At 45.0% G+C, this 22,860-nt stretch overlaps 2 protein-coding genes and 1 non-coding gene across 10 annotated transcripts in view; 2 read left to right on the top strand and 1 right to left on the bottom strand.

Annotated features, from left to right (window-relative positions):
- Window positions 1-13,088: 13,088 nt before the first annotated feature.
- RPL30 (ribosomal protein L30) lies at window positions 13,089-17,133 on the top strand. Its single transcript, XM_052787002.1, has 5 exons — window positions 13,089-13,221; window positions 13,319-13,369; window positions 14,317-14,462; window positions 15,599-15,729; window positions 16,966-17,133. Exons 2-5 carry the CDS (start codon window positions 13,349-13,351, stop codon window positions 17,013-17,015), a joined length of 348 nt encoding a protein of 115 aa, XP_052642962.1. The 5' UTR covers window positions 13,089-13,221; window positions 13,319-13,348; the 3' UTR covers window positions 17,016-17,133.
- On the top strand, window positions 16,607-16,741 carry LOC128142534 (small nucleolar RNA SNORA72). Its single transcript, XR_008235445.1, has one exon. It is a non-coding gene; the product is annotated as a small nucleolar RNA SNORA72 (small nucleolar RNA).
- A 1,603-nt stretch (window positions 17,134-18,736) lies between the features above and the next one.
- Window positions 18,737-22,860, bottom strand: part of MATN2 (matrilin 2) — a 76,928-nt gene continuing 72,804 nt past the window's right edge. For 7 of the 8 annotated variants that reach the window (XM_052786997.1, XM_052786994.1, XM_052786999.1 and 4 more), the window contains 3 exons: window positions 22,423-22,533; window positions 22,082-22,177; window positions 18,737-19,049 (listed from right to left, as the gene is read on the bottom strand). In XM_052786997.1, coding sequence (XP_052642957.1) covers window positions 18,997-19,049; window positions 22,082-22,177; window positions 22,423-22,533 — 260 coding nt within the window. In that variant the 3' untranslated portion in view covers window positions 18,737-18,996. The remainder of the gene's footprint in view (window positions 19,050-22,081; window positions 22,178-22,422; window positions 22,534-22,860) is intronic. The other variant, XM_052786998.1, reaches the window with a different exon arrangement.

Genomic DNA, 22,860 nt, shown 5'->3' with positions numbered 1-22,860 from the left:
TATACTGTGGAAGCCATCTGTGGGAAACTATTAATAATTATACCATTTACCTTTCCTCCTTGGAAAACCAGTCTATGGGTGGGATACCTTTCTTCCCCTCTCCTTTCTCCTTCAGTCCAGTTACAATGGTGTTTGAGAATTTTGAAAAATTTGAATACTCTTGGGATGTTGGGACCAGCACGGTCCTAGCCCTACTGCTAGGAATTAGCATGCTTCTGAATGTGGTTCAGCTCTCATTTAAGGTTAAACAACTATTTAAGAAAATCACCCAGAGATCTGCCCCAAGGCTGGATAATTATGAGTGGCAGGGTGTGTGGGGTAGTATGGGCAAGTACCTAGAAAAGTGGGCACCTCCAGTGTTTTGGAAATTCACCCCTGAACAAGTGCAGAATCCAGAAGAACTAGTAAAATATTTGGAAAAGGTATGCTGTCACCCCGGCAGCTCCAGAGAGATACAAATTACTGCAACGTGCTGGGGCCTGGCCCATGCCTATCGAGCCCTGTTTGACACCACACAGTACCCTCAAGGGGAAGAGAAGGTCTCTGGACCTAACAACAAAACGATGAGCACTGTGGCTATCCAAACCTCAGCGACAGGCACTGCAGCCCCTCCAGCCTCGGCACTGAGCATGGCAGCTACCCAAACCTCGGCAACGGGCACTGAGGTCCCTCCAGCCCCAGCAACGAGCACAGCAGCTACCCAAACCTTGGCAACAGACACTGCGGTTATCCAAGACCCGGCGAGCGGTACTGCAACTGAACCAGCGGACCAACCTGCACCAGTATCAGTTGCCCCCGTACAGAAAAAGAAATATACAAAAAAATCAGTTCGCTTAGCGAAGGATGAAGGCGAACCAGGGTCATCACGGGAACAGGAGGAAGAGGCAGAACCAGAGGTAATAACCCGGTCCCTATCCTTGAGTGAGCTGCGGGATATGCGAAAAGATTTTGGCCGCCGTATAGGTGAGCATATTATCACCTGGCTCCTCCGATGCTGGGACAATGGGGCTAATAGCTTGGAATTAGAAGGTAGGGAAGCCAAGCAGCTGGGATCGCTTGCCAGGGAAGGTGGCATTGACAAGGCAATTGGAAGAGGGACACAAGCCATCAGCCTCTGGAGGCGACTCCTGTCAAGTGTGAAGGAAAGGTACCCCTTTAAGGAAGATGTTATATGTCAATCAAGCAAGTGGACAACCATGGAAAAAGGTATCCAATATCTGAGGGAATTAGCTGTGCTAGAGACAATTCATCATGATCCGGACAACCCACAATTACCCAAAGATCCAGACGAAGTCCAATGCACACGACCCATGTGGCGGAAGTTTGTACGGAGCGCACCATCGTCCTATGCCAACTCACTGGCAATAATGACCTGGAAAGACGAAGAGGCACCGACAGTGGATGAAGTGGCTCGCCAACTCCGTCAATACGAAGAAAATCTCTCCTCCTCCCTACAAGCCTGCATTTCGGCTGTGGAGAAGCTGTCCGAGGATTTCCAGCAATTCAAAGAGGAGATGTCCTGTTGCCCACCTGTAAGGACCAATGTCTCAGCTATTAGGAGTGAGCGCTCCTCTGCCCAAGAGAGAGAATATAGAAGGTACACACCGTGAGGTGCCCTGTGGTTTTACTTATGTGATCATGGAGAGGACATGAGGAAATGGGATGGAAAACCTACCTCGGTCCTAAATGCACGGGTACGTGAGCTGCGAGGAAAAAACACCACAAAAGGGGATTCTACCAGGAAAAATGCCGCTCCGGTTTCCAAACAGAGTAGAAGGGCTGATCTTATTTCTGATCCTCTTGAAGGGACTTCTGAGCCAATTTTACGAGAAGTGAATACTGGATACTCTGACCAGAATTAGAGGGGCCCTGCCTCCAGCCAGGTGGAGGAAAGGGATAACCGGGTCTATTGGACTGTGTGGATTCGATGGCCTGGCACGTTAGACCCACAGGAGTATAAGGCTCTAGTAGACACCGGCGCACAGTGTACTTTAATGCCATCAAGTTATGAAGGGGCAGAACCCATTTCTATTTCTGGTGTGACAGGGGGATCCCAAGAGTTAACTGTATTGGAAGCTGAAGTAAGCCTAACTGGGAATGAATGGCAGAAACACCCCATTGTGACTGGTCCAGAGGCTCCGTGCATCCTTGGCATAGACTATCTCAGGAGAGGGTATTTTAAGGACCCAAAGGGGTATCGATGGGCTTTTGGTATAGCTGCCTTGGAGACGGAGGGCACGGAACAGCTGTCTACCCTGCCTGGTCTCTCTCAAGACCCTTCGATTGTGGGGTTGCTGAGGGTTGAAGAACAACAAGTACCAATTGCTACCACGACGGTGCACCGGCGGCAATATCGCACCAACCGAGACTCTCTGATTCCCATCCACAAGTTGATTCGCCAACTGGAGAGCCAAGGAGTGATCAGCAAAACTCGCTCACCTTTTAATAGTCCCATATGGCCCGTGCGAAAGTCTAATGGGGAGTGGAGACTAACAGTTGACTATCGCGGCCTGAATGAAGTTACGCCACCGCTGAGTGCTGCCGTTCCAGATATGCTAGAACTTCAATACGAACTAGAGTCAAAGGCAGCCAAGTGGTATGCTACAATTGACATTGCTAATGCGTTTTTCTCAATCCCTCTGGCAGCAGAGTGTCGTCCACAATTTGCCTTTACTTGGAGGGGTGTCCAGTACACTTGGAATCGACTGCCCCAGGGGTGGAAACACAGCCCCACCATTTGCCATGGACTAATCCAGACTGCACTGGAAAAAGGTGAAGCTCCGGAACACCTGCAATACATTGATGACATCATCGTATGGGGCAACACAGCAGAAGAAGTCTTTGAGAAAGGGAAGAAAATAATCCAAATCCTTCTGAAAGCCGGTTTTGCCATAAAAGAAGGTAAGGTCAAGGGACCTGCACGGGAGATCCAGTTTTTAGGAATAAAATGGCAAGATGGGCGTCGTCAGATCCCAATGGATGTGATTAACAAAATAGCAGCTATGTCTCCACCAACTAATAAAAAGGAAACACAGGCCTTCTTAGGTGTCGTGGGGTTTTGGAGAATGCATATTCCAAATTACAGTCTGATTGTAAGCCCTCTCTATCAAGTGACCCGAAAGAAGAATGATTTTCAATGGGGCCCTGAGCAACAACAAGCCTTTGAACAAATTAAACGGGAGATTGTTCACGCAGTAGCCCTTGGACCAGTCCGGACAGGACAAGATGTTAAAAATGTGCTCTATACTGCAGCTGGGGAGAATGGCCCTACCTGGAGCCTCTGGCAGAAAGCACCTGGGGAGACCCGAGGCCGACCCCTGGGGTTTTGGAGTCGGGGATACAGAGGATCCGAGGCTCGCTATACTCCAACTGAAAAGGAGATATTGGCAGCATATGAAGGAGTTCAAGCTGCCTCAGAAGTTGTTGGTACTGAAACACAGCTCCTCTTAGCACCCCGACTGCCAGTGCTGGGCTGGATGTTCAAAGGGAGGGTCTCCTCTACACATCACGCGACTGATGCCACGTGGAGTAAGTGGATTGCACTGATCACACAACGGGCTCGCATAGGAAACCCCAGTCGCCCAGGAATTTTGGAAGTGATCACGGACTGGCCAGAAGGCAAAGATTTTGGAATGTCGCCAGAGGAGGAGGTGGCACGTGCTGAAGAGGCCCCGCTGTATAATAAACTGCCAGAAAATGAGAGGCAATATGCCCTGTTCACTGACGGATCCTGTCACATCGTGGGAAAGCATCGGAGGTGGAAAGCTGCCGTATGGAGTCCTACACGACAAGTTGCAGAAACTGCTGAAGGAGAAGGTGAATCGAGTCAGTTTGCAGAGGTGAAAGCCATCCAGCTAGCATTAGATATTGCTGAAAGAGAAAAGTGGCCAGTGCTCTATCTCTATACTGACTCATGGATGGTGGCAAATGCCCTGTGGGGCTGGCTACAGCAATGGAAGCAGAGCAACTGGCAGCGCAGAGGTAAACCCATCTGGGCTGCCGCACTGTGGCAAGATATTGCATCCCGGCTAGAGAATCTGGTTGTAAAAGTACGTCATGTAGATGCTCACATACCGAAGAGTCGGGCCACTGAAGAACATCAAAACAACCAACAGGTGGATCAGGCTGCCAAGATTGAAGTGGCTCAGGTGGACCTGGACTGGCAACATAAGGGTGAGCTATTTATGGCTCGGTGGGCCCATGATGCTTCAGGCCATCAGGGAAGAGATGCAACATATAGATGGGCTCGTGACCGAGGGGTGGACTTGACCATGGACACTATTGCACAGGTTATCCATGAATGTGAAACATGTGCTGCAATTAAGCAAGCCAAGCGGTTAAAGCCCCTGTGGTATGGAGGGCGATGGCTGAAATATAAATATGGAGAAGCCTGGCAGATTGACTATATCACACTCCCACAAACTCGCCAAGGCAAGCGCTATGTGCTCACGATGGTGGAAGCAACCACTGGATGGCTGGAAACATATTCTGTGCCCCATGCCACCGCCCGGAATACTATCCTGGGCCTAGAAAAGCAAGTCTTGTGGCGACATGGCACCCCAGAACGAATTGAGTCAGACAACGGGACTCATTTCCGAAACAACCTCATAGACACCTGGGCCAAAGAGCATGGCATTGAGTGGGTGTATCATATCCCCTATCATGCACCAGCCTCTGGGAAAATTGAGCGATACAATGGACTGTTAAAGACTACATTGAGAGCAATGGGGGGTGGAACTTTCAAACATTGGGATACACATTTAGCAAAAGCCACCTGGTTAGTCAACACCAGAGGATCTGCCAATCGGGGTGGCCCTGCCCAGTCGGAATTTTTACATACTGTAGAAGGGGATAAAGTCCCTGTAGTGCACATAAAAAATATGTTAGGGAAGACAGTCTGGGTTACTCCTGCCTCAGGCAAAGGTAAACGCATTCGTGGGATTGCTTTTGCTCAAGGGCCTGGGTGCACTTGGTGGGTGATGCGAAAAGATGGGGAAGTCCGATGTGTGCCTCAAGGGGATTTAATTTTAGGTGAGAACAGCCAGAATTAAACTGTATATTAGTTGCTATATAACCCTGCTACTGTATATTATCCTTACTATAATTATGTGCTATATCCATAGTACTATAGTAAGAATCACTTAGATCAAGCAAGAAAAGAACTGTGATAAAACTGAGCAAAGTGCAGTAGTGATGGAACCAGAACTGACTCCAGCATGCAACAATCCAACGGTGCACACCATCCTCCTGCTGCGCCAAATGTCACCTGCTTGTCACACTGCACTGAAGCCCAATTCTGCTCTACCGACTGAGAGGACTTTGCACCATCCCTCCTGCCCAGAAAGACTGGTATGACAGATGGAGCCCAGAGTCGGAAACTAAATGAACTCAATGAACATTTTATGAACATGACCCATGAACTAAAGGAATGATATCTCTGTGTGTGTATACATATATATATATCATTGCTCATATGTCTTAAAGGGATGGAAAGGTGATGATTGATCAGGATGTAACTAAAGGTATGGGAACTGTGCATGACGTCAATGGTATAGAATAAGGGGTGGATACTGTCCTGGTTTCAGCTGGGATAGAGTTAACTGTCTTCCTAGTAGCTGGTACAGTGCTATGTTTTGAGTTCAGAGCGAAGAATGTTGATAACACTGATGTTTTCAGTTGTTGCTCAGTAGTGTTTAGACTAATGTCAAGGATTTTTCAGCTTCTCATGCCCAGCCAGTGAGAAAGCTGGAGGGGCACAAGAAGTTGGCACAGGACACAGCCAGGGCACCTGACCCAAACTGGCCAACGGTGTATTCCATACCATGTGACGTCCCATCCAGTACAGAAACGGGGAAGTGGGGGGCAGGGATTCGCCGCTCGGGGGACTGGCTGGGTGTCGGTCGGCGGGTGGTGAGCAATTGCACTGCGTATCATTTGTACATTCCAATCCTTTCATTATTGCTGTTGTCATTTTATTAGTGTTATCATTATCATTACTAGTTTCTTCTTTTCTGTTCTATTAAACCGTTCTTATCTCAACCCACGGGTTTTGCTTCTTTTCCCGATTTTCTCCCCCATCCCACTGGGTGGGGGGGAAGTGAGTGAGCGGCTGCGTGGTGTTTAGTTGCTGGCTGGGGTTAAACCACGACACAGATGAAAATCGTTGGTAGCCTTCCCATCCCTCCCCCTGGGCATGGCACCTCTTCAGAGACTCCTTGCCTTCTCTAATCTGAACCACCCTGGTACTGCCCCAAATGAAGGCAGTACCAAAGTAGCTAAAAATAACCTTTAACAACAAAACAACTAAACAATCATCTTGAATTAGTTATTTTTACAAAAGAAAACTATTTTATTCAGGAATATAAATTGGGAAATTAAAATAAAATGTAAACTGGGTGTGTTCAGGGATAGCTGTATCTCCAGAGGTAAAACAACAAATACCTATGTCCTCTTACACACAAGCAGAAATACACTTCCAAAAGCAAACTTCGTAAAGACTTCTCTAATTTTTAAGATCCCCAGGCCAGTACATGATCAAACTTGTTTCACTCATTCCAGAGCTCACTAGCTATTAATAATTTTGAATATTTTAGATATGATTCCTACTGCAGCTATTAAATTTATATCTACTTTCTGATGATAGTCACAAATCCTGGGACTTTCCAGATCACAGGAGACTTTTCAAAACATTGTATTAATAATGAGTTTTCTTTTTTAAACTGTGACTCCTTTTCTCAACTCTTTGTACAGAAAGACCGGTACTGACCAGGAAATAAAATACACTAAATTGTTTATTGTGGCAGATAATTCAGGCCAAATGTTCCGCTGATGCAAATTTGTGTAGCTCCACTGAAGGCTGCTCTGTGATGCTGGTTTATGAACTGCAGAGAACTGCCTTCTGAAACTGCTACTTTTGTTTTGCCTGGGATGGCAATGACCTTGAAACTTAGCTCCTAGGACATACCTTGTAATTTCCTGGAAAGGAGGGAATCTTCTTATCAGACTAATTACTATCTTCAGAAATCTGCACCTGTGGATTTCTGCACAATTTGGCCCTTAGAAAATGCAAGTATCTTGTTGTACTGGCACTGTATTTAAGCTAGCTACACATATAGGTATACAAATGTATGTATTTTTATATGTATATAGTTATATATGTGCATACAGATACTCCTTAGCATCCTTTTACTGGCTGAAAATATATCCAAGGTGTGCAGATATCCAGGTATTCACAATAGACAGTATTTAACCTCAAGATTTTTCCTGTTCCCTAATGAGATAACCTCTCTGCATTTGGCCCATTTTCCCCAACAGCTCTTTTCTTTCCTTCCTTCCTTTGTCATAGTGAAGCTGCTGGAAGGGTGGCCGAGGAGAGGTTTGCATCTGGATCCAGCAGACCTGTGCATTACTGGGATTCCAAATTCCCAGCGATCTGAAACAAAGAGCTGCATTTGTCTGCCTGACAATACAGGGGATAGTTCTGTGCATGACCCTGTGAAAATCAGATGAACATGTTTGCATTTGCTGTAAATGTGATGATTATTAGAGAACACAGTCTGTCACTTTTAATAGCCCTGACAAGTGCAAAAGGAGAAAGTAATAGCTGCAGGTGTGCACACAACTTTGTTGTGTAACTGTGCAGAGATTTTGACGGGACTGAAAATGCAAGAAAGAACAGGACTGTATTTTTGCATATTTTCATCCTATAGAAATAGTATGCTTTGGTCATCTTGGTAAAATGAAGATGTTGGCCCAGCTTTTCAAAAGATCAGTTGTCTTTTTTGAATTGAATCTTGTCTTTCAAGGTTAGCGTGTGGCCTCTGGCACATGAAGGATAGCTAAAGATATGCTGCTTCCCCCTTGCAGGGGCCTTAGCAGGGATTACAGCTTGAACGCCCCCCCAGTCACATCACACAACAGGTAACGGGGTCAGTACCTGTTATCGTCTCAGGCACCCAGCAGCTCTGACAAGGAGCAAGTCCTGAGCTCTACCCACTGCCTGCTGGTACTCAGGGAAGGGGGGTAAGCAGGGGTACAGCTTCAGACATTCCTCTGCATCCCCAGCCATCAGGGTGATCCCCACTTTCTCTCAGGGTCAGCAGTGCTGCCGCTTCAGCTTTATAAAGATCTCAGAAGTTCAGAGAATTTAACAGACTGATCCATCCTGGGCTGTGCCATACAGTGTTCATGTACTGCTTGTTTTTTAGACTTCAGTGTTATTTTTTGTCTTTCTTCTTTTCTCTTTCTCTTCTTCTTTCCAACATTTTCTCGCAGTTAACTATACACTGTCTACAACAGCACACGTAATTAGCACACATACCTTTTTTCTTAGTGCCTCATTTTACTGTCATTGGATTACATGTAATTTTCCAATGAGCGATGAGACCACCCTATTAACAAGCTGACAGTATTATCACTATTGCATTTGGGGGGTAATGTTTGGGGTTCAATAACATGGAGAAAAAGTTTCTTTGGGATTTCTCTGCAGAAACGCGTTAGCCTGTGCTGCACAGACGGGCCCACATCTGTAGTATGCCCAGTGCTTACTCCTTGCAGCTGAACTGCTGCAAGAGACCCCACGGGTGATCCTAGCCAGCCCCAACTGTGAAGGAAAACACACAAACTTGCTTGTCCGTCCTCAAGTATGAGTATACTGGGCCACCACGGCTTGCACTGTCGTTTGCTGATACGCTGGCGTCGGTGTCAGTGCTGCCATGGGAGCTCCTTGTCTTGCCCTTTCGTCTCCCCCCTCCCCAGGTGCATGTTTCCACCCCCAGCAGGACATCCCACCGCCTGTGTCAGTACTGCTGTGGATGCATTACCAAATGAAGCATGGACTTGACTTAAAAACAACTCTGAAAAAATAAAAAAAGGCTCAGGGTGGGAATTCCTTCAGCTGCCATCTCTACTGAAGTCAATGTATCATAAAGTTATGGCCCCAGCTAAAGGATGGCCATTAGATTGTTACTCCAGTCATGACTCAGGAATCTGTGATCGCATGTCCAGACTCAAAGAAAATAAGGCTTCTTTATGATCTTAGATATTTTCCATCTTCTAGACCACTTAGAATTTCTCAGACACACTGAGTTGGTTTCATTTTCCTCCAGGCCCAAAATGATGAAGTTGCTCTCCAATCTTTGGGATAGGTCAATGCTCCACCAGTGACTTTTCTTGCTGTGCTCTTACTCTCCTAATTCATGCCTCTAACTGGTGTTTTCTTACACAACCTTATCAGCATTTTAGGCAGGGGAAGGTGGTGAGAAACCTCCTTCAAGACCACTGCTCTCCAGATTTGAATTAAATTATCTCCCTCTCCATTGGAAACCCTGCCCCTGCCCTCTCACTAGGCAAGCGCAGAGTAAGGCCAGGGTGGGAGAAGCAGTAAGGGAGGAGGATTGGCCCTGTTTTCCCCACGTACTCTCCATTCGCTGCATTCTCATCTTCACTGCCAAACTGAGCACCAGCCTGCAGAGCCCCTGAGCCAGCATAATACCCAACTCAGCCCGTGAAGGGGTTGATCTCCCTGGCTGAGCGTGGCCGGCAGGGCAGGCAGGAGGGCTGGGTGTAGCAACGGTGCCTGCTGTTCATGTTGGGAGAAGTAATGCTGCTTTTCCTGAGGTAGGCAGCTGCTCCCTGGATCTCTCCATCTTGAGGCTTGTTTGTTGGAGACGGAAATGTTGTCTGCTGCTTCCCTGCCTTTCCTTTATTTCTGATGTATCACGGCCTCATCACGGAGGCAAGCTCAGCATCCCCTGGGAAGAGTGCCTGGGATCCAAACTCTGCCTGATGTGCCTTTCCCCACGCTTTAATTCTCAAACACCTGCATTGTAAATGCCCATCCACTCCCAGCTGCTGATTTTTAACAAAAGAGTAGCTGTATCATATTGTTTAAGGAATTTTGGTGGGGCCAAAGCCTCTTCTTCCTTCTAGTGTTGCTTTCATCTGACTTGGACTGGCCCTTTGCCTTTACAAAGGACATTTTCTGGACCACAGACCCCCAGGAGAGGCCTTCACAGCCACAGAAGGGAGATTTGAGGTGTGAGAGACAATAGTGCCCATTTCTGCATGTATTTCCCCCCCTACAGATCCTTATTCCACCCAGATTTAGGGACAGAATTTGGGGTCCAACGACCAAAATGTCTGTCAGAAATTTTTTTAGGAAATGCGGGATTTTTTTTAAAAACACATCTCCGGAAAAAAACTAGTTTTATAAACTCTTAAGGAAAGTATTGCATTCTCTCCTAATTTGAGCGGAGGTTGCAAGGGTACCCTTGGAAACAGCTCGCTCTTCCGGAGCCGTCCACGGCTCCCACATTTTGCAAGATAACATAAAACATGGCATAGTCAAAAGGAATCGCACCGAGGACTTCATGAGGCCCACTGAGCCTCGTAATATTCTCTTGCCAGTAATTTCAACAAGCAAGAAAAGATGAATGCTTCACCTGACCCCAAGCAAGCAGGTAAAAGTTTAAAGAATTGAAAGCAAAGTCACAATTTGACGGGAGGAATAACAGCAATGCACCTGAGTGCTGGGGCACAGAGAGGAACAAGAAAAGAATGAGACATAAAATGGAGTTTACTTTTCAGCTGCCAAAAAAAAAAAAGTTTGAAGTACACTTCAAAATTGATTTAATTATACTCCGTAAAGGGCTGAAAATGATTTTGTTTCAGTAAGTGAAATTGGACTACAGAGACACATCAAAGTGTAACATTTTTGTATCATTATTTATATAGTAGATATATTATTTATATGTGCTTAATGTAGAAATTAATTCCAGAGGACTTTACAATTAGAGATGGACCAATGTCTGAGTTTCACCTGGGATATTTAAGCTCCACTTAAGTTTAGTGGTATTTTTTCTAACATACCTTTATCGCATTTTTATCTCAGCAGCTTAGATCTTAATCTAGGTGTTTAAACTGATCTGTCAAAACCTAAGGTTGTTATGCAGTGTCTACACAGAAAAAATGGTTGGAATGATGGTGTGCATTTTGACCAATGGCTGCTTGTCACTGAGAAGATAATCCTGTTACAAAAATTTTGGTAAGGTGTGTGATCATATTCCAGAAAAAAGTTAGCATGGAGGTAGCCAGACCAGTAGGAAGGCATAACGGTATAGTGCTATAAATTATTTCCCTTATTTGAAATAAACTCTATTAATATAAGCATACTAGAATAACTGAATACCACATGTTTTGGCTTGGCTTTTTGGTTTGTTGCTACATATCCCGTATCAGCAAAGGCATCAAACTTCCTAAAGCCAACAACACTCTCCCACGCTTGTGCTAACCCAGGCGAGTCTAGAAAAGCTTTTACGCTAGCTTTGTAATTTCCTAAGAAAATGTATACGCTGGGGTGCCTTTCTGCTGTGGTGTGTCCTAAGAGCATGAAGTCGTACCGGCAGAAGACTTGCTGCCCTGTGGATGGGCCCCTGGGCCTCCTTCTGGGAGGGTGTCACAGGGGAACCCCCCAAACTGGCACCCCGAACACCCACACTGCTGATCCCCGCAACGCCCAGGCGGGTGCCAGCTGAACTGCTGCTCGCTGCTCCTCCTGCCACCAACCCGGGGTGACTGTCCTAGGCTGGACACCACCGTGGCATTGACCGCAACTGTTCTTAGCCTGAAACTGAGAACCTCGTGTCACAGCTGCCTTCACAGCTAGCACGCGTGTGTTCAGCAAGCTGATTTTCAAGCCGGTGGTTGGTTTCCAGAGCCCACGGCGGGCAGGAGGAGGTTCCCCTGCACCGTGACTCCAGCACAGGAGAGGACTGGGCTGCCCTCGCAGGGGCCAAGGCCACCACAGAGCCGGCTGGGAGAGAAGTGCCGTCGCCCCAAGCAAACCTGGCAGCTTTACTCAGGAGCACCCAAAGCTGAAGCCGCTAACGCAGGCAGCCTCAGGCCCAGAGCCACTCCTGAGCTCAGTGGCACGCTTAATGCTTGAAATCCAGGTGTTTGCTCAGTTCGGGGCTGTATCTCATTGGGACAGTTTATTTATGACTGCAGTGCAATTAAGGGCAGTCAGGTGAAACGAAGGCACTGCTACTTTATGGAAAGCCAGCGTGCTCAGCACTTACAGCGGGGAAACATGGAGTCAGACCAGCACATGTGTCTCTTGCTCCGGTGGCTTCTGATGCCAAAGAGATTTATTTTCTCCATGCCGTCATTTTTCACATCAGCCCTGTTGTTGTCCCACAGAGGCGGTTCGTTTACCCGCTGTGCAAGCCAGTAACACACAGAGTCGAGGTATTTTCGAATTAATTTCATTGATGCGTATGAATGGGTGCCTGTCTCAAGACAGCACACACTTGTTTCAAAAATTCCCACATTTATATACTGAAGTAATACACATTCATTATTATTTCCCTTAATGATCTGTTCCTTCTTCTTCGCCCCTCACGTAAATTAGTGCGTAGACTCTTGTCTTCTTCCTCCATTGTCTTCTTTTGAGTAGGTGGTATCATTTGAGGAGGTGGTCAATGAGTCGGTGGTCGTGATCTCCCCCGTAGGAATTACCTTTTACCTACTTCTTACTCTGCCTTGGCAGTTCCAAGCGGTTCTTCTAGGTTTATTGACCAGACCACAACCCGTTACCTTTTCTGACATAAATGTAAAGCCCCATTGTCTAATAGTTAGTTCTTAAACCCTGAATCATGTCTAGTTATTGTTTCCCTATTTTAAATATTAACTGATGGGGGCTGTACGCAGGAAATTAGCAGTTCCCTGGTTATCTCAGTCATATTATACATATCAACTGATAACCCTGTGACAGAAGCGGCAGTCCCCCCAGGGGACGCGAGGCTCAGGCCCCTTGGGACTCTCCCTGCAAGGGGCTTCCTTGATCCGCGCCCGAAGCCTCCCGCAAGGCTGTGACGGGGGAAACGGCATTTCAAATCGCTGTGAAACACGGCAGACGGCGCGGCTGGGGAAGGGGAGGGGGAAGAGAGCCGGCGGCCACGCCACCCCCCACCCGCCCCGGCTCGGCTCGGCTCGGCCGCCATGGCGGCGGCCCGGCTGCACCGTTCGCTGGCCCCGCCCCTCGCTCATCCAGGCTCCGCCCGGGCTGGCCACCCGTGGTTGGGCGCAGGCGCGTTGGCAGCTGGCGGGAGGGGCGGGGAGGTTGCGCGCGGCTCTCGCGAGAGCTGCCGCGTGGAGATCCGCGATGCTTTGCGGCAGCTCGCTCCTTTCTGGCTGCCCGGCCATCTTGGCGGCGCGTCTCCGGTGAGTGGGGCTGGGCCGGGGCGGCGCGGGCGGGCGCGCGCGGGGGGCCGCTGCCGGGTGCTAACCCCTCCCCCCCCCGTTCACCCCTGTGTTCCAGTTACCGGCCGACCCGACGCGAGGCAGCGACATGGTGGCCGCGAAGAAGACGGTGAGTGGGAGCGGGCCGCGTCGGGCTCACGTGGCGGCGGCCCGGCCTCCGCCAGCGGCGGGCGCGGCGCTGGGGCAGAGCGGACCCAGGCGTGGGTCTGGGCCGGGGACCGGGCGTGGCGGGGGGGGCCGTGGGCACAGCCGGAGGCGCCTGTCGCGGCCCTCGGAGCTTGGGCCGTGCCCTCCTTGCACAGGCTGCCGGCCGCGCCCTGCGGCCGCCTCCCACCCGCTTCTCTGTCCCCGGTTCCCGCCTGTGCGCTCTCCCGGGCTGCTTACGGGGCTCCTGTGCTCGCTGGAGGAAGGGGGAGCCGGTGCTGAGCTCCTAGTGCGGGTGGAGCTCAGCTTTTGCGTCTCCTGCCGTGTTCTTGCCTTTCTCTTAGAGCGACTCTGGCAAGGATGGGTTTCGTGTTAGTGGGATGGTGCTGTTCGTCCTTGCAAATGCACTTGTTCTCACGAGCACCACGCTCTCCTGTTGGGAGTGCCAGCTCGTACTGCATGTGGTTACTTGTTTCTGCTAACCGGTATAACGCTCGTGGTGTGCGCCCTAGGAAGAGACATACTCCAAAGCTGGCTTAGGTTTGCAAGGCAGAGGTAGTGTTTACTTGGACTTGACTAGCTGAGCTTTGATACAGGCCTGTCACATACACGTGGATGTTACTGATTAACGCAGATAGCAGCAACAATGCTTTAAGATGTGTTTTCCTATTGTAAGATACGTGGGTAAAAGGTATTTTTATGAAGTTGGGAAAACATAGTATCAGCAACCCCCTTACCCACAAGCTTTCTCATACTCAGATGGTAGGCTGGCTTTTCTTATTCTGCGTTGCAAATTATAGGGGAATTATTAAAAGATTGCTTGTATTTGGAATTTCTTAATTTTCTTGTGTTCGCCGCCATTTTGCAAAATGTAAAGTAACATACAATAATGCTTTTCTACGTTTTTTTCAGAAAAAGTCCCTAGAGTCAATAAACTCTAGGCTTCAGCTGGTTATGAAAAGTGGTAAATATGTGCTAGGATACAAACAGACTCTGAAAATGATTCGGCAGGGCAAAGCCAAGTTGGTCATCCTAGCCAACAACTGTCCTGCTTTGAGGTAAGCAGATGTATGAAAAACCAATTCTCCTTAAAATTAAGATAGGTTCTTTGTACAAACATAGTGTGCACTTCATGTTAATTGCTACTGTGAATTATTAATTCAGAGTACTTTGCTGGCATATTCCAGAGTGCTGTGAAATAGGTGATGCCTTGTTTGGTGTATAATGATTTCAGGTCTGGATGTGTTGAGATGCTTCCCAACATTTTTCTGGCTTTCTAATTCATAGAGTTTGCCCTAGCAAAGATACTGGAGGCTTTTCACACTGTGATAGCATTCATATAATGGGGCTAAATTCCTGTGGTTTTTTTAAGTAGTGTATGGGAAAATAATTTTACAGGTAGCAAAACTGGTAATTGACCCTTATTTAAAATATTTGAAGCACACAAAATTTGCTGTCCAAGTAAGTTTTATAAATTTAGATTCCTGACCAGTGAATCTCTCTTTTTTGAGAATGAAATCTTTACTAGCTTCCTGACATTTGTCGTGTTGAATTTCTGAGCCCTTTTTGTACTCAAGGGATATTGACAGATTCAAGAAACTCCAAATGCAGAAAACCAAAATTAGATGCTTGAGAAATGGCAGGACTGTTACAGTAGGCAACATGATAGTGAGGATCCCAGACGTGCTTGAGGAACAATATTGACCACTAGAATCTCCTGATGGAAGTCAGAAGAGAAGGGACTATAGATGGACTTTTTTTTTTTTTTTAAGAGAAATACACAGTTTCATTCACAGCTAGCAGTAGCCAGATGTCTGTTCAGCATCTGGCCACTGGGTATCAGCATTAATAATGGTCATCGTTTATGCACTTTGGCTTAGCTCCTACAACCTTTCAGAAGCCTGGAAGTCCTGAATCCCCTTCTTTCCTGTAGAAATGAGCATGTGTAGGAGCAACCTCAAGGATTTGTACTCCAAAAGTGGGTTTGCCATTACATACCTTCAGCATACTGCTGGATAAGGGTTCCCGAGCCCCAATACGGTAGTGATGTTGTCTGGCAAGGAACAGGTGTGTTTTTCTGGGTGGGAAGGAAAACTGTAAGGTTTAAGTGTGATTGGAGCTAAAGCTGTTCTTGCTGTATTACAGTCAGAAATTGTTTGTCAGTACTGTAACACCCCTAGTTTTTGAATTTCAGAAAATCAGAGATTGAGTACTACGCTATGCTTGCCAAGACTGGCGTCCACCATTATAGCGGCAACAACATCGAATTGGGCACAGCATGTGGAAAATACTACAGAGTGTGTACACTGGCTATCATTGACCCAGGTATGTCTCTCTTACAGTGTAGTGACCAAATGGGTATGTGTCAGTGGTTCCTCTGTTCACCTGTGAGTAGCAGCACTGAGCAAGTAACGTGCAGGGGTGATGACACATTTTGCTGTCCTTCTGTCAGGTTTAACTCTTAATTACAGTTTCTTCTGACCAAGATCCTGTTCTTCTTTTCTGAGTCCTAGGTTCTCAGAACCTGGAATTACTGCTGCTCATGTTTGCACACAGCTCCTTTTACTGCTAAACCCTTTGAGTGTGCATTTTGTCTACCTGTAAGTCTGTAATGAGGTTTCAGTGGCTGGGAAGCAACTTTATGGTACATGTTTCTGAGCTCATCAGCTAGAATATGAGCTTGTGCAACATGCTGTTTATGTCAACCTAAATCTAAGACAAAGGATTGTGAGTTGTCCTGCTTCCCAGAATGATATATACAAAAATAATGTGTATGCAGGTGGATACTAATCCAGAGTTGAAAATTATATTAAACGTTTTATTTTAAAAGTGTAAGTCTGTGTGTAATTACTGTAGTTTGGTAGCACTCTTTGTCCCAGAGAGTTGCTCAAGTTCCTCAAGTTCCTTGTACAGACTGCTAATTAGGTGACTTCTCATCCTCTTTCCAGAATCTTCTAAGAGAAGAATCAATCCTTTGTTTGTTGACCAAAATGCATACACATGGATTTAATATTTCTGTAATAACTTTTCACCATATATTCCCCAAGTGACATTGGTTTGAATTCAGTGCTACTTCAGAAAATTTTATTTAGCTTGCATGTATACAAATACTAGCTGTAAACTTAATTTTAAAAATTTTACTTCTAGGTTTGATTTTGGGTGGGGAAGGAACCGCAAGTAAATCTTACAGCTGCGTAACATAATGCGAATATTCTCGCTGTCCTGATATTTTCGTGATCAGGGGAGGCTAGACATTCGCTATATTAAAGCTATGCATTGTGTCCTCCAGGACTAGATTATTGCTCTAGTACTGGCTTTGTACATGCTAGTGACAGGTACATAATTATTGTAAAAATATTGTGTATGGATTAGCAAAATACAGTAACAAGTATTTTTTATCAAGCCATCAAAATTACTTGCTTTTTTTGTAGACTGTATTGCTTGCAAGTTGTTTTCTATTTGTAGAATCAGTGTGTTCGTTGGTTTTTGTTTTATTTTTTGGCTTATTCCTGAAACATCTTTCTATGGGTCCTCTTCTAACAATGTATTTTTGTTTTACAGGTGACTCTGACATCATTAGAAGCATGCCAGAACAAACCAGTGAGAAGTAAATGCTGTAAAGGTGTTATTTCTACAATAAAACTGGTTACGGATCTGTTTTAAGAATAATTTGTATTATACCTTTGCTGGTTTTAGGGAACAAACTATATAAATGAAGATTCATTACCACTGCTGTGTTTCCTGTTTTGTTAGAAATAACCCTCACAGGACAAAACTTGCCTGTTTCTTTCTCTAGAAATTGTGGATCTCAAGAGGTAAGCAGAGGAAGACTTGATGATGGCGAGTATGGTGCCAAATCAGGCTAGGGCTTCCTTAGTTTTTGGGTTTGGAGTGCTAATGCAAAAACAAGGTGTAATGTGAGGCACAGTAGCAAATTTGGGACGTTGGTGAGGGATCCCAAAGGGTTTACTTACACTAAAAAAAGCACACTATTTTTGCCAAGTCAATCACAAAGTGTCAAACCACGACACAAAGTACTAATGCAAATTATCCCCTTTGTCTTTTCCTTCCAAGAGAATATATATCTGTCAAATGGCAAATAGGATAGCTGCTAGGCATGATGTATAATATCATACTTTAAATAAGATAACCAATTAACTTCTCAAAGCTGATTTTAAATTACTCCATTTTTTTAGTGTTTTGAAGACATTGTTAGAGACATGAGTTGGTGTTTTCAGGTCACAGTTGCTGAGGACATTGGTATCTTACAGATTTGTGCCAGTTTTGTGCAAGACCATGACTGCAGGATGCTCCTTATTACTAGTGATAAGTACTTGAGGTGCCAGTGCTTTGCTGACATGCAGTAAAAGAAACACCTAATGAATATCGGTATCTACCGGTTTGCTTGCAGAACTTGCATTCTGTTTGCCAAAGTATGCCAAAGCACAAGATACCTTTTAAAGCTTGCTGTTATGTATCCGTGCACACTCATTAGCTTATCTGAGATCACTTAGTCTAGTTTTGCTGCAACTAGTTCATCCATTCTATACCAGAAGCAGAAGTTGTGTATTTCCATTTGGAGATAGAAAAGAGGCAAACCAATGTGTGTCAAAGCAAAGGAGGAAGTGCTGGTGTCTCTACTCAGTAAACCACAGATTTTGGTGGTTCAAGAGATAGTTTAGATACGGCTGTAGGTGTGAAAGTAAAGCTAGCAGAAGCATGCCATTGCTGCCAAGGGGAAGGAGTAAAACTATAAGGCACTTCAGTTGGTCAGAATGGCTGGAAGCCATTTGCTGGTTTTGTGTCTTAGTGTTTGACAAACAGGCGTGCAGCTAGTTGTATTGCCCAAAGAATGTTTTCATGATTAAAATACTAGTTGCATTCAGGAAAGTGAGAGAATCGCTGAATGCTGACCAAGGAATAGTAGGGAGAAGTCAGATGGTCTGGATGTGGTAAGAGAAAAAGTACTTGAAACTTTACATTGTGATACCCTGATAGTCCAGCCGACTTCCCACTTGCGCATTTACTTTCATCAGTTTCAACACAAATGTATACATTTGTATTTTTACTTCCAACTGATTCAGTAGTCTACTTTTTGAAGAATACAGGTGAAACCTAATTGCTGTGAATGCTGTCCCACTTGTTCTGTTTTTATATATGTATGTATATATAGAACTATATATGTATCCATACAGATAGGGTGCTTAAAATGCTAGCAGAGTGAGTGGAGGAGGGAAATACAGAAAAGCAAGCCAAATAAATTCATACTCTAAAAGTACTTCAAAACATGGAGGTTTCACTTCAAAAAATAACAGCACTTTATTGTTTTGCATACCTTATTTCAGTCATTTAGTTCTGCTTAATTAGATTTTTTTGCTAGTTACTAAATCGTTTATATATATAAAATTTTCAACATTTCTTATCTGCAATCAATGCAAGACAGAACACAGTATATAGATGCAGGGATCCAAAACACTCTTTTCAACTTCAGAAACAAGGATATGTTATTTTACTTTGAACCAGTTTAAGAAAATAGCTCTGACAAGTTTGTATGTATAAATACACAGTGCAGTATATCACTTCAAATTTTGATCAGTATTTTAGCCTGTTTTCCAAGTCTTCCATTCTCTTTGTCATTTCTTCCAGTAGGCAAATGTTAAGGAAAGAGAGCTACTGATAGGATACAGTGATAGAAAAAACAGCGTCAGCTGCCTGATTGCTGTGGTCTGTAAACTTGCCCTTGTTTCTTGTCTTTGTTACCCTCTGACTCCCAGTAGTTTCTGATCTAATACTACCCTGTATTTTCTTGTTCTGCTTTGATCAGCTGAATTGAGAAAGCTGTGTGGAGCCCCATTCAGTAACAGGCATACCTTGACATGTAGTTCATGCTGCAGCTTATTAAAAAGACTGGTGGTTCTGAGAACTGGCCATTTTCCTGTTTTAAAGGGAAACTAAATATTTATCCTAGTTAATGCTGTTTAAAAAATGTTTCAGTTAATCACATGGAAAACTACATGTAAGCTAACAGTAGATTATAAAACTGTATGGAGCTCCATGACTGCAGTAAGAATGTCTGCTGATGATCTTACATTCCTGCCCTTTGGTGGTGTAGCGTAGTGTACTGTTTTTACAAAGCCAGTGGTTTCCAGACAGACATAGAGTAGAGCACAACAAGCTCCATGGGATCTAGGGCTGGCTCCACTGAAAGTAAGAAGCTGTAGCAATGCAAAGCAGTGTACAGTATCGCTTTCCTGATAAGTGCCTCCAGCTGACAGGAATGCTATGTCTGCCACAGGAGGAGGTTGGATTGCTACCGCACCTTCCTCCTAGAGCCATGGTAAGGGTGGAGCTAGGGAAGCTGAGAGGAAGAGGGGACCTAGCATCAGGAGAGAACTGAAGGCACTGAGGCCTGCCTTAGAAGGACTAAGTTGGTGTACCCCAGTCTTTGCTTGTCTGTTGTCTTGATTTCAACATTTTAAGGTCTCGCACAAGGAAGAATGGAGAACTGGGCATATAGAAGTGGGATCTTGGACAAGGGGCTGTTAGAAATTGGTTAGGGTAGACAGGCAAATTGAATTCAGCCTCTGAGTTTGGCCAGAACAGCCATGCATGTTCCCCTCCCAGTCGCATTGACAGCAGGAGAATCTATCCTCTTGCTCGTAAGGAGCAAGAGTGGGAGTCCTGCTTCTGCTTCTGTGGGGACTAGCCTGCCTGTACATCGGGTTTATGTTTGGTAATTCCTCAGCTGTCATACAGAAGGGATTACTAGATGCACGCTAGCATCATTTGAGCTGCTTTCTATGCAACATCAATGTTTCAAGTGTTTACAAGAGGCAAAGTTCAAGCAGTAGAAACTGAATTCATCTACTGATACAAAAACTTAAATGTAGTTGGATACAAGTCATCAACAGTTTGGATTGGTTCCTCTAAATTTATATTCTGTAACTGGAGCTAGGTTTGTAGCCAGTTCTCCTTCTCTGCACTCCCTCCAGATCACTGGGATGGGGACTGGCCAGCAGTCTTCTGCAGTTATCAAGAATTAGTATATCACTTGGTATCTGTGCTGCTAAGGCAGATAAATGAGGTTTGTAATGGAGAGGAAACTGGGTAGTTCTTACTCTGTTCAAAGCGGTGGTTGCACAGTGCTCTGGGGAAGTGCTTGGCACAGTTCCTATCAAAATGCAAAGGTCTCCAGCTCAGTGTCAGCAGCTTTTCCATCACCTTGAGTCCTTCTCAGATGCCAGGGTTGCTGCTCAAATTGTAAAGCAAAACCACACATGTTGCTAAGCTCTGTTTTCTTTGATTCTGAGTAAGCTCAGAGCTCCTCATAGCCCAGCTGCAAGAGATTACAGTGAAGAGGCTATGGCTTCTGCTGAAGGGGGAAGGAGTGGTCTGCTTTCTTGTCAGCATTGAGGTTGGAACTGCGTGTCTGGATAATGCTCTTAAGGATGTGGGAAATGACCTAGAGATTTTTCTCTGAAGTCATTTGGAGACTTTGGAGAAGTCCCTTCAGAGAAGTATGTATGTTGAGCATTTCAAGCACCTAGCAATAACCTTATGCAATGGCTTTCTCCCCCCTTTATGAAGGTATTCTACTTTGCATGGAATAATTTAAAATTAATCAAATGATCAGAACATGATTCCTTAAGCTACCTGCTGAAAGATTCACTTGGGAAGGTGAGAGAGTGAGGCTGTCTGCTGCAGTTACAGCTGGAGGTAAGTCTGAACTGGTAGGCAGTATTTTGCATCAGGTTAACAGAGCCCTCTGTGGTCTTGCCTGTTGTCATGACCACTGAGGGCTCTGTTAGCCTGATTCTGGACAGACTTAATTTGTCGAGGAAGCACACAGTTAAGAGCTCTTGGTATCCCTGCACTCTTCTGTGCAGAAAATAAGTGCTTATTGCTCTTTCACACAGTTACAAAACTTAAATACAAGATATGATGTCGTCTTACTATTTGATGAGGCAGAAGCAGCTTTCATGAAGAAGACGCAGGAATTTGCTGCATAAATACTGCATGATGCAAAATAATGCAGACAGTTGTATTGCCAATTTGCTGCTGTTGTCTCCTGAGACATCTGGTGGATGTTAGAGATAGTGTAAAGGCTACTGTACAAACAGCTCCCTTGAAAAGACAGACTAACTTGTCGGGGGGGAAACCTACTGATGTGCACTTAGCTAATTTTTATCTGCATATTTTTTAAGCAAAACTAATAGGGTCTCAGTCCTGTGAATTCCTCTTCATTTGGAGTATTGTTTTAAATGACTTGCTGCATCTGGCGCTTTACCAAGCGGTTCAGAAAGGAAGCATCTCCTGTATTATGACTCCTGTAGCCAGTAAATGCTATTTTGATGCCATCTGAAGAAATAACCCAAAGCAAAGAGTGTTAGTCTTGAATTTGACCAGTCATTTCTTTGCTGTCCCTGAAGGTGTTTACTGTTAGAGATTATTAAAAGTTAAGATCCTTATTAATATTGTGGTCCTTTCTATGAAGGAGAGGCAGACTGCAAGTCTTGAAAGCCTTACTTCTTGGAGATTAACATTATTAAGTAGTTTAGCTTTTCATTACAGTAGATTGATTTGAGCTATGGAGACAGCTTAGACTTGATGTGTCCTAGTTTCTTTTAACCTGCCCCACTTGTCTTGTATGTAAGAAACAATTATTCTGAAAGGATATATCGCTGGGTGAGTTTTCTTACTTCATTGGTTGCGTAGTTCTGGAATGTCACAAGGTTTTCACATTTGCATTGGTCTTTATCTTTTGAAGCTTTTGCTGAAAAACAGAAACAGTCAAGCATAGGCTAAATGCTGAATAAATCAAATGGGATGGGGCAGGAAATGACAAGGACTTATAAACGCAGAGCAGGTTTAATACAGCTTCCTGTTCTCAGAACAGGTCAACATCCAAAGGAATGCTCTGGGGCAGATTTTGTAAATACTGGGAAATGCTACACAACACTTGGGCCTGTATATTCAAAGAGCAGTCTGGATTATTCTAAACAAAGGTAACCTGATTACCTGTTGTTCTTGTTGAGTGAGTGTGACTGTCTTCAAAAAGATACTTGTGGTGTATTGCAAGATTGGGACAGGCAATGACATCTGTGATGGCTATTGTGGTTGATTCAGGTCCTGCAGGAAACCCCCCAAAAGTCTAAAAATCAAACCCACTTAATTATACAGTATTTTTTTCTACTCACATGCACTGAGTTCTCCTTAATTAGTGAGTAATCTCACTGATTGCAGTGAGGATCATTCATGGAGAGGACTAGGGATACAAAGATGTGAAGGAGCTGTTAGGCTGTATTTACTGTATACATGATTTAAGTTGTGGGTTGCAGAACTGAAAGGGAGTTGTGAAGGTTCCTGTGAGAAACAGAAGTGATTGAAAGCTGAACATGCTTTAAAATAACAAGCACAGTGTTGAAATACAAGTTTCCCCATGAAGTAATTCATTTG

This window comes from Harpia harpyja, chromosome 5 (assembly GCF_026419915.1).
Source record: "Harpia harpyja isolate bHarHar1 chromosome 5, bHarHar1 primary haplotype, whole genome shotgun sequence".
NCBI lineage: Eukaryota > Metazoa > Chordata > Aves > Accipitriformes > Accipitridae > Harpia > Harpia harpyja.
This window is presented reverse-complemented; position numbering and strand designations above follow the sequence as displayed.

What these genes read in the sequence shown, in the direction of transcription:
- RPL30 (XM_052787002.1), top strand. Translation starts at nt 13,349, where the DNA reads ATGGTGGCCGCGAAGAAGACG. An exon ending in AACAACTGTCCTGCTTTGAG is followed by an intron (nt 14,463 to 15,598) that starts GTAAGCAGATGT and finishes TTTGAATTTCAG; the next exon opens with AAAATCAGAGATTGAGTACT. An exon ending in ACTGGCTATCATTGACCCAG is followed by an intron (nt 15,730 to 16,965) that starts GTATGTCTCTCT and finishes TTTGTTTTACAG; the next exon opens with GTGACTCTGACATCATTAGA.